This window comes from Thunnus maccoyii, chromosome 12 (assembly GCF_910596095.1).
Source record: "Thunnus maccoyii chromosome 12, fThuMac1.1, whole genome shotgun sequence".
NCBI classification, from domain to species: domain Eukaryota; kingdom Metazoa; phylum Chordata; class Actinopteri; order Scombriformes; family Scombridae; genus Thunnus; species Thunnus maccoyii.
Window position 1 is genome coordinate 15,422,598 of NC_056544.1, and position 10,952 is coordinate 15,433,549.

At 42.8% G+C, this 10,952-nt stretch overlaps 1 protein-coding gene across 2 annotated transcripts; it reads right to left on the bottom strand.

Annotated features, from left to right (window-relative positions):
- Positions 1–1,929: 1,929 nt before the first annotated feature.
- Positions 1,930–10,082, bottom strand: LOC121909230 (angiomotin-like 2a). Of its 2 annotated transcripts, none has more exons than XM_042429684.1 (11): positions 9,860–10,082; positions 8,460–9,261; positions 7,721–7,889; positions 6,112–6,256; positions 5,938–6,027; positions 4,938–5,233; positions 4,657–4,832; positions 4,460–4,513; positions 4,141–4,337; positions 3,786–3,917; positions 1,930–3,318 (listed from the first exon to the last, which is right to left on the bottom strand). In XM_042429684.1, exons 2-11 carry the CDS (start codon positions 9,179–9,181, stop codon positions 3,233–3,235), a joined length of 2,067 nt encoding a protein of 688 aa, XP_042285618.1. In that variant the 5' UTR covers positions 9,182–9,261; positions 9,860–10,082; the 3' UTR covers positions 1,930–3,232. The 2 variants fall into 2 exon arrangements, with proteins under 2 accessions (XP_042285618.1, XP_042285617.1); XM_042429683.1 differs by having other exon boundaries at positions 4,460–4,561; positions 9,860–10,081.
- Positions 10,083–10,952: the final 870 nt, after the last annotated feature.

Consider the following 10,952-nt stretch of genomic DNA (forward strand, 5'->3'; position numbering starts at 1 on the left):
CTGAGGAAGACTTGTGTTAGGTCTAAATGTCGTTAATAAAGCTCTGATTCCAGTGTGCGGATACTTTTCGCTTGTCCTCTCATTGGTTTATATTTTACTGTATATATTCAACTCTGATTCCACTGAGGTTTTGTGGATGTGCACATATTTGTTCTAATCTATGTGTCGCTGAAGAGTTGTTTGACTTCTACGCTCCACAGGAAACTTAGAGAGCACCAACTCAGCACCCTCGCTCAAGGATACTTCAGCATAAAGGATGCTTGACATAGGTGACCTGTGAAAACACAAGAGACAAAGAGGGAAATAAGTCCCAGGCTTTATCATTCTATCTCTTACAATTGACAAAGTGTAATATGTTGTATTGGTGTTGCTTTCTAATTATGCACCCTTTATAAAGGCTTTATAAGTTGTATCTAATGGCTAATAAATTATTTATTAATAGATCAGTTATAAGCCATTAATCACAACAAATTTAGATGGCCAGATTGTGAAAAATCAGATTGGCTGGTGTTTAGCCTTTCCATTTGGTAATAATACAGTTATAAATGTTAGTAATCCGTCATTTAATGCTCATTGATTTCTCTGATAAGCCATCAAGTCTCAAGTTATAAATGTTTATAAATGAGTCATTAATAAATAGTTTTAATATCAAGTCTGCAGCCATACTTTAGAAATAAGTGGTAAAACCATTAAAAGAGTCGAAAGGATTTTGCGCAACCTGATAACCCAAAATGTGTTCTTATTAATGTTTTATAGCATTAGCAAATTATGTATTATCTATTAATAAAGCCATAAGTTACAACTTGTAGCCTCTTTATAAAGGGTGCCTTAGTAAAAAAGGGTACCTTTGTATTATATAAACATATTAGAATGTTGTCAGTAAAGCAAAACAACCTGGATAGCAGACATTTGTTGAATAAAGCAACTGCGTTGCAACTGGAGAAATGCGTAATGTGTTTTAAGTTTAAACTTAACCAAACTTCAGCCTCTCAAGGTGCAAGGCAGTCACATGACTCATTGCTCCACTGTGCTCCCCATTTATCAATTAAAATGTGTGAAGCTCCTCTACAGCAGCCATAATTTATAATTCACACACATCACACGCAGTAGGATGACTGGTCAAACATGTGAGTGAACACTGATGACACCATAACATTCATTGTCCATGTCATTGTCATCCTCTCATTGTCCTACTGCTTTGTAAAGTCTCATTGTCAACGTCGCTCAACCGCCCCAAACTGGTCGAAAGTCGAAATCTGCGACTGTGTGTGTGTTGGTCATGCACAAGTGTGTGTGTGTGTGAGAGAGAGAGAGACAGAAAGATCTATCCTGAAACAGATACCACATAACAGAGCTCTCCATTCTCTCATCTCATCCTCATATCCAATGGCATGTCTCGAAATAACTCATAAACACCTCTGGCTGTGAGTTAAATCAGAGGCAATAAAAGTGTTGAGGAATGCAGCACATGTTGGTAAAGGTGCAAGTTAGTACACAGGAATTTCAAACTGTATTAGAGGCTAATCTGGGAGAAACCTGTCTTTGTCACATATAGGGTTACGCGTCCCTATGAGAATGTGATCTATGTCAAGCATGCTCTTCATGGCAAGAAGAGAACAAGAGAGCAGGCCACCCGAGAAAGTTGAACCCAAAAGAATGCAGCTCTGGTATTCATTAATGAAGTGCACTCTTCTCTGTGCTGGAGCGAGAGGACAGGAATGAGGAGATGAGGCGACAATGTGAGACAGAAGTGAGAGTGAAACAGGAAGAAACAATTCACAACATTTACCAGAGAAAAAATAGGATTTTTGAACACTTACTAGCATGCTTGTGATATTATATATATATTTATGTATCTGTAAACAGAAAATATCCACATATTTGTCAGTAGGAAATATAAATAAAACAATTCACAAGCCAGGAAACCAGTTAATGTATATTAGAATATTTTATTGCTTTATGAAATGTTGCATGAATTCAACTGTAAAAACCTTCATATTGTTTGAAGTTCACAGAAATGTCCGTTTGAAGTCAACACTCGGTTGGTTGTGTACAGCTTGACATGACCGTGATTGTCGGCACATAACTTACAACAAACATACATAAACTCTTTGGCGTCCTGCTCAAAGCACTATAATATCTAAAATAATAATAATAATAATAATACAAACATCTGTATAAAATATATAATAATAATAATAATAATAATAATAATAAACCTGTTTGTTAGTTCAAAGCTCACAGTAAACAAAACCAACATGGTGTAGTTTTCAATTTTTATCCCCAGTGGTGACCAAACCAGCAGAATCACCACATCAGGAAAAACACTCACACACTGTAATCACACATGCAAACATACTTAAAGAAGGAAAATCAGAAATCAGAAAAAAAACAGATGATGAAATCAACACCATGATGCAACACCCTCACAAAAATTACAAACAACACCAGGTCTGTGTCAGTTTGGCAAAAAAAAAAAAAAAATACCAAATTGTCTTTTATATATATATATATATAATGCATCTCACTGCTGATATACCTCTAAACCTTTGCAGAGCCAGCTGCTAGGGTTTGAGGAATATGGACAGTGAGAGCATTTAAACAGTGTTTCATGTGTTATAAGCTTAAATTATTGAGCAAAGGGATGTCTTCCAAACAGATAAGATCCATGTGATGGGAATGAGGTTACTCAGGTTAAGTCCACATTTTTCGGAGAGAGAGAGAGACAGAGAGAGAAGGGGGAATGCAGGTCAGATAGCCTTGTATTGAATATTTATCTAGAAGAGCATGAGGCTTAAGTTAATATTTGGGGAATGTGGAAACCAGACAAGATAAATATGTAGCTTTTTAATCCACTGGGTTGGAAAAGGAGATAAAAGAAGGGGGGGGAAAAAGCAGCAATTATATATATTTATATATAAATATTTTGGCATACACTCTCTGAGAACGTGTTGCCCTATTACAATCCACAATACTGTCCAAGTACCTCAGAAGATTCATCTTTTCTCTCCCAGCTGGGCACACTGCCTGCAGCTGTCCAGCTTAGTGAGAGTAAGTGAGTCGGAGCACAGCTCTGTCTCTAAAATGTGAAAACAGTCCTTTTTTTTTTTTTCTTGTGCGTCGGCCTCTTTCCGCAACATTCTTGCCTCACGCATCCAGTATTTTCTTCCATTCTGTATTCAAAGACTTGCGCTCTTCACAGATTCTTTCGAAAAATACACCTCTCAGTTCTTTAAATGAAGATTTCCACAGCCTCTGACTCCAACTCATCCAGACCTCTGAAGGGGTTTAATAGCAACTTCTTAGGCGCTGCCTTGTCTGGGGAAAAAAAAAGGACAGTAGAGAGGATGAATAATTATATAATTATTGGTGGAAAAATGTCCTAGATTCAGCTCAGCTATCAACGACTAAAGGTTAACAAAGATTTTCCACATTCAAACAGACCACTCTGGTAAATGTGCTCAGTCAACAGATCCACATAATTTCCTAACCATGCACATTCCACAAGGCCCACATTATGAAACGTGACCCGGACAGATGGTATCTGATTGGCTGGTTAAGTCGCAGCATGGTTAATCAATGTGAACATCCATGAAACTCCTTTCATGTAGAGAGAGAAGTGTACTTATATACTGTGTGTGTGTATTATGCAGGCGTGTTTACTCATGCAATGCCTGAAATATGTGTGCATATCATTTATCACCCCTGTTTTTATACTGGCAGCATTACTGGATTATCAGCCCTCGTAAACAAACACACTCATGCATATTTGATAGATTACTCACCACTGTTGAGCTTAGTTACGCTGGCGGCCTCTTTGGCTTTCGTTCCCCCCACCTGCCGTTCTAGCGTTCCAGGTTCGGACTGAGCGGAAAACTGACAGTTTGGCAAAGTCTGATCATCTGAAAGACTCTTCCCTGCAAGATAACATCACAAAAATGCCAATATCTGTCAGAACTTTCAACTCCTTTTCATTAAAAAGATTTTATTAACAGAAAACCTGTTGGCACTTCTTAATCCTTACAGACTGTGTGTGTGTGTGTGTGTTTGATGGTGTAATATAAGAAGTACAGTAGGCTGCTTTGCCTTAGCACCACCCCACATTAATGTTTAAACACAAGGCAACATTAGGCTCCTCACCTCTACTCTTGGTGGTGCTGCCGAGGGTGCAGATGGAGGGAGTGGAGGAGGCGAGTCGGAGAGGCGTCCCCGCCGTATTCAAGAGGTTTGTGCGGGTACTTTGCTCGACCTCCCGCCCTTGGTCCTGGTGCAGCCTCTGGTTGAGGATCTTGATTACAGCATCCTTTTCCAAGATCTGAGCGTAAAGAGCACGGATCCTGATACAGAACAGAAACATGAAAAAACATGTCAGAAAACAGATAACCTAATAAAAAAAAAAAAGAAAAATTCTGTCATGATTTGTTAAGGTAATTCTTTGAGTGAAATTATAGGTACGCACCTGTTCTCCATCTCTTGATTCCTGTAATCAGCAACTGGCAGGTCCTCGTTGAAACTGTTGTTAGAGGAGTGGCAGGGTGAGTGATTAATGATGGTGGTGTCTCTGTAAAGGTTGAGAGATTGAAGTTTAGCTCAAAGTCAAATGAGCTGAAAAAAAAGTGTGTGCAAAAGATTTCCTAACAAGCCAGTGATTCTTACCTCTGAGCAGCGGCGGTGGCAGCCACCTCCATGGCAAACTGCCTCATGGTGCTCTCCTCCAGGTATTTCTGCTCCCAGCGCACCATGTCGGCCTCGAGGGCCAAGATACGCTCCTCGCGCTCATGGAGACGCTCTTGGAGGGAGCTCATTGTCACTCCTGGTGGCTGGGACTGCCTCTGTGGTGGGGGGAAAGCGGAATGAATTACCAAAACAACTTAAATGATAAAGTGCAGAAATTTGAAATTCATATATTGTAGTAGCATCAGGTTTTTGGGGTTTACCTGTTGCGCCCTCAAACTCCTCAGCTCCTGCTCTAGCCGTGTCCTCAGCTTCATCTCCAGGCTCTCCCTCTTCTCACAAGTGGACTGTAGCTGAGCCAGGGCACTCTGAAGCCGCTCCACCTTCTCTACGTAAGCCCTCTTCCTCCTCAACTCCTCCTCGAGCTGGCGGCCGCGTCCGCGAGCCGTCTCTAGGGCCTCCTCCAGTCTCTTTGCTCTGAGGCTCTGCTCCTCCGCCGTGGCCCTCAGTCTCTCCACCTCGCGCTCTACACGCTCCCGCTCAAAGTTCTGCTCCTCATCTGAAACAAAGAAAAAGTAAAGGTTGCCAGGGTAAGTGCATGTTTAATGGATGTGGATTAGAGTTATGGGTTTAGTTTAAAAGTTTGACACCTGCTATGAGATGAAATATGAAATCATTCCAAATCTGCCCGGGGTTTTTTCTAAATAAAAAAGTGAAAATATCTATGAACATCACTCCAAAGATTCCCCCTTCTGAGTGAAACCCCAGTAATAAGTACCAGAGTTCCTACATGGTGGCCAGTGTTCTTCATTTAGCGAAGCACTCATGGAATGCTGAGAGGAGAAAGGAGGAGGAGGAAGGGGAGAGAAAGCCGCCCTATCCCTTTGACCCACATAGCAAAGCATTCCTCATCAAGGCCATACAAACACCACAGCTCTGCTTGAGTCCAGTTCCTTAAACAGACAACATAAATCACACTAACAACAGGTGGGGGAAGCTGATTTCCACCACTTCCACTGCTGCTCTGTGATTTAGAGCCCGTTTAATTTCCCGTCCTCTTCCCTTGCAAAGAGGTGCGTGGATTGAATTCCCTATTATTAAGCCTTCTTACCAAATAAGCTGAGGTTATGCAAGTGAAATTCCTGCATGCAGGATGCCCTTAGCTACAAAAGGGCCCCATGCTATGCTACGATCCAATCCAATCAAGCATGTTGATTGCGAAGGAGGATGTAACGCAGAGCAGTGGAGAGGAGTCATACTCACTTTGTTCAAGGAGTTTCGCCATGATGTGCTGGTTATGGTCGGCAGCCTGTACTTCTTTTGCGACATGTGTTCTGGCATTTTCCAGGTTTTCTGCAATGCAACAAAAATTTTAAATTAGACTATGTTTCAAAGCATTTGGTATTCTGGCTGTAGTCTTGTGGCAGTAGTCTGTACCTCTAAGGTCTCTGTTGAAATCCTGCAGCCTCCTGACCTCAGCTACCAGCCTCTTCCTCAGCGTCTGTTCCAGATTCTCTCTCTTGCTGCTGCCCTGCATCAGTGTCTCGTAGGCCTCCGAAATACGCTGGATCTCCTGCTCCAACTGAAAGGAGAAGAGAGGGAGAGAAGGTGGGGGATGATGAGAGGAGAGGAAGAAGGGACAGAGATGGAGAAGGAAAATTTTTGGTTAACCTACTTTACATGCCAGGGAGGAGCTGGAATGTTGATTCATGTTGTTACAGTACATAGATATACATATGGGTACATATACAATTGTGTATATACAGTACACTCAGTCAGTGTGTGTGTATGTGTGTGTGTGGGGAGTATAATTCTGAGAAGGAATTCAAGCCCGCACCACTCCCTGTGAGACTGATTTATATCTACATTCCTGAGGGCTGATAGCTCTCGTTCCAGGTGTGAGCGCACAAGTGTGCAGGCAAGAGCCGCACACGCACACAACACATTGCGAAGCACAACTTATAACATGCACACAAAAGGCTCACACACAGAGGTCTGGGAAAGCTGCCAGTGGAGGGAAGGTGTGCATGCCTGTGCCTGGGTTGTGGAAACGGCAAAGAGACACCCACCATTACAGCAGTCACACAGGCATGTTTACTCAGGGCTGCGGCCTGATGGAGAAAACTTTCCAACCCCGGCAATTATCATTCTTTTAGGCTGAGACAAGGCAAGAACCATGTGACATAACTCCAGCAGAGAGCAGGAGTGGATTTTACAAAGATTGGCTGAGGTGTCAAATGTCTCTGAAGTTGTTTCCACCATGTTAAACAAGAAAATATCTTATTTTAGGCCTGAGAGGCAATCATGTAAGGCAAAAAAGAGGAGCACAAATAGGTAAGAATGTGGAAAAAGTGCAGTTGGGTGGAAAAACAAAAGGGACCTTTCACTTTTTACACAGCAGCCTGCCACCTGCCACGGACCGCCACCCCACCCCCATCAGCTGTGTGCAGGTCACAACCCAATCAACTGCTGTCTGACAAGCCCTAGATTACGCTGAAAATCTATGGCCTCCCTGGCACTAAAGTGCACGCACACACGCGCTCTCTGGCCTCCACTAGGTCAGCTAGACAATGAGAGGAGTGTGTATAAACACAGTGGCAGGCTGTGACCTCTGTTTGTGCCTCTGTGGTATGGAAGGTAGCAGCTGCTGATCTCATCTGTCCAGTCCAGATGAGGGAGTGTGCCTGCAGTTGGATATTGGGGAGACAACTGTTGGCTGGGGTTGTGTTTCATAGACAGGTGGTGGTTGAGATGGAGAATGTTTCTTGGCCGTTCAGCGAATAAATAACTTTTGAGTATTTCCCTCTGGTTGACTAATGTGATACATGCTCAGTTTTTGCCATTTCAAGCTGCTGTCAGTAACTTTTCCTCCTACATTTGAGAACTGCCTTTGATTTTAAATGACAGAAAATGTGTCACTGATGTGGTTTTAATAATTTATCATCTAATCTCAAAGTCTGCAGAATGAGGCAGATTCACCCATCTTGTTTGATCTTGCACATGACCTGTGCATGAAAATTTGCTCTCTTGGATTTCTTCCCCTTACCTTCTGAATACGGCTGGTCTTCTCCCTGTGTGCTTCTAGCTCTTGCCTCAGCCTCTCATTCTCCATCAGCAGCAGCTCCACTTGGTTGGGCTCCTCCAAGCCAGCAGGTGGCAGGCTGGTGAACGTGTTGTAGCAGGGGACATCAGCTGGCTGACCAGACTGGATATACCTAAGAGAAAGAAAGACATGTTGTTAAGTAAAAAAAAATACTCATATCTGATTTATATACCCAATTGTATAGCTGCTTTAGCTCAATAAAAATGTTTGAGGCAGCCAGCTGGATTTAGAGGTGTGAGAAATGGCTTTTGAGCAAGGCATCTGAAATATCACATTAAGCTCTATTCCTGTCTGTCAGCAAGCAGACAAGCTGACTCCAGTGGCTGTAAAGAATGTAAAAGCCTATATGAGGAACATACTTTTGTAAAAGCATCCAAGGCAACACAAGCATGCAAAGCTATCCTGTTGCAGTATGCCAAGTATTACAAACACCTACAGGGCTGAACTTGTTCTCCTGTAAGTATTTCAAGGAGGAAATGTGAATTGGTACGTGAGCCATACTGTGACTCACACTGACAAGTATGTGTTTACGCATGTGAAACATGACGAGCCCTGGAAACCGACTACAAGGCGGGCTCTCGTACAAAAACTACACCACAGAGTATGATGTAATGTAAAGTAGTTTTTAAAAAACGAAGTACAAGCACACATATGATTATGCCCTCCAAAGTTGTCGTCGTACCTGTGCTGTTGTGCCTGCACTGGCTCCTGGACCTGGTGAGGAATAAATCCTTGGCCCTGGATGGGGGCTGAGTACTCAGGCGGTGGGCTGCGCTTGTCCTGGCTCTGCCCTGTGCTCTGGAGGCCTTGTGGCATGTAGTAAGGTAGCTCAGGGTAGCTGTGAGAGGTGCTCTTGATAGCTTCTGCTTTAGCTGCTGTATCATTCCTCTCCAGAGATATCTGCATGCGATGCTCACTGAGTGACCGCACATGGCTGCACTTCAGCTCCATCAGATCTGCCTCTTTGTGGAAGGCCCCCTCATGCAGGAGCTTCCCCTCATGGAGCTGCCTGATGGGGCTTGCAGGGGCCCAGTGAGAGGCAAGATACTGAGAGTGTACCTTGGCCTGCTCGTATGTTGGCAGCTCCTCCCCGTGCAGCTGGTAGAGCTGGTATCCACTCTCCGAGTGGTGGTAGTCACCCTGGTGCTCCTGGCCCTGAGGCTCCTGCCTCGCGGAGAGCTGAGGGAGAGGAGGGTCTTCTTGGGTGAGACTCTCCAAAGAGGATCGTGGGCTCCTGCCCATGTCGCCTCCACTGCTGGGTCCACTGTTGCTTCCACTGCCTCCACGCAGTGCCTGCTGCTGGATGGCTAATAAGGTGCGGGTGTCTGTGGGGTTTCCATAGCGAAGCTGTTCCTGGATGAGTCGGTGCAAGACCGTGCCAGACGGCTCTTCAGTGGACGACATACTGCTTTGTGAATGTTGTTATTCTCTCTTTAAGGACCAGTTGAGTTCTTTCTCAGTGTTTAAATAAATCAGCTGTGAACCTGGAGCAGAGCAGAATGAGAAAATAAAGTGGTGTCAGTGTGAGAGGACAGTGATAAACATTTATTAAATGAGGCAACAGATAGTTAAATGCTGTAATACATTCATACACTAGTAAAAAAAAGACACAACAGATGGCTTTGTTTGAGCTAAAAAGGCCTTGATATCAACATGAACTCCTGCATCACTGACTTTAACATGATGTAAACATATTTCCTACTTCAGAAAACTCTGATCAACTTCTTGGATTGACACGTTGTTTCGAGAATTACATGAAAATAGAGCAGCATTGTGTCTACTTCACCAACAGCGACAACACAGAGATGTGGAGACATTTTCCATAGCAGGCAAAAAAAACGCATGCGCCAAAAATTCCAATCTCATGGGGGAGCAAAAGCACACAAAACCGCATTGTAAAATAACTTCATTTTTGGTCTTATAGCACAATTCTCGTATGTAAAACACTGTAAAAAGTATGTGAAACTCCGATAATATATTACAGCTCCTATTAATTCTAAACCAGAAGTTACTTTATTCACATTTACGGTTCGTTTTTCTGTTGTGGAAAAGAAAGAAGGAAAAAACTGACGCTCGTCTTACCAGCTCACGCTCTCATTGTATCAAAACCTCGTTCTCGATCTCGAAGTAAAAATTTAGAATAAATCCACTATTTCCATGAGTTTTCCTTTTTTCCCCGAGTCAAACGTGTCTCATCTTCCTCCCCCCGGACGGGCTGCCGCGGTTCTCTCTTGCTGTGAAATGATTGTGGAGAGAGCAGGCGGCGATAATAAGTAACCGAGGAGGGACTGAGGTCGGAATGCCAGGAATGTAAAACGCGAGGTCCCTCGGGGATCAGAAGCGTAAAACCACACGGGGAGGGGAGGAGGGGGGAGGCTGCAGTGCGCTTTAGTCTTACCAATGAGCAGTTACAATCAAATATAGGATTGGCTATTTGTTTTACAAAGTTTTGCGTAAATGTCTTTGGGAATAAATGCATTCATGTTGTCTTCTTTTGTGGCAGAACATATCCTTCATATGAGTGTTTCCCAAAAGTTTTCAGTGTCAACATTGGTGTTTGCACTGTTTTTGCTTGTCAGATTCATTTATTAAGTGTTGGAAGATGCATTTAGATCATTTCTTTGAGTAAAAGTAGCAATGCCACACTGTAAAAATACTCAATTACAAGTAAAAGTGCTGCATACCTAAGCAAAAGTAAGTCAAAGTGCTCAGTATGAAGAATGGTCACTGTCATTATTTTATCATTGGATCATTGATGCATTAACATAAGTGGTAATTGGTCAAAGTGCATCTAACTGCTTCATTGTTGGGTGGTTTAATCAATAACAATGCTTGATATTTTATTTCATGTTAAATCTTAATCTAAAAGTAACACTTAACTATAGCTGTTAGTCACATGTAGTGGAGTAAAAAGTACAATATCCTAAAAATATGAAGAAGCAAGTAAAGTACATATCTGAAACTTGTACTCTACTTGCGCTCCCTCACTGAAGTCATTTTATGTCACTATAAATATGATCTGCTGTTTCTGCTTCATACTGTATGTGTGGCAGTTAGAGGAAAAGGAAGAGACAGACAGAGCTCTTCACCTCTTATCATTTCACTCCTACATTGTACTTGCTTGTAATTTTGTTGGCCTGCAGGAATCCAGCCTCCTCCTGGCATTCACTGCAGG

What these genes read in the sequence shown, in the direction of transcription:
- LOC121909230 (XM_042429683.1), bottom strand. Translation starts at nt 9,181, where the DNA reads ATGTCGTCCACTGAAGAGCCGTCTGGCACGGTCTTGCACCGACTCATC. An exon ending in AGACCAGCCGTATTCAGAAG is followed by an intron (nt 6,257 to 7,720) that starts GTAAGGGGAAGA and finishes TTCTCCTTTCAG; the next exon opens with TTGGAGCAGGAGATCCAGCG. An exon ending in GGAGTTTGAGGGCGCAACAG is followed by an intron (nt 4,833 to 4,937) that starts GTAAACCCCAAA and finishes CCCCCACCACAG; the next exon opens with AGGCAGTCCCAGCCACCAGG.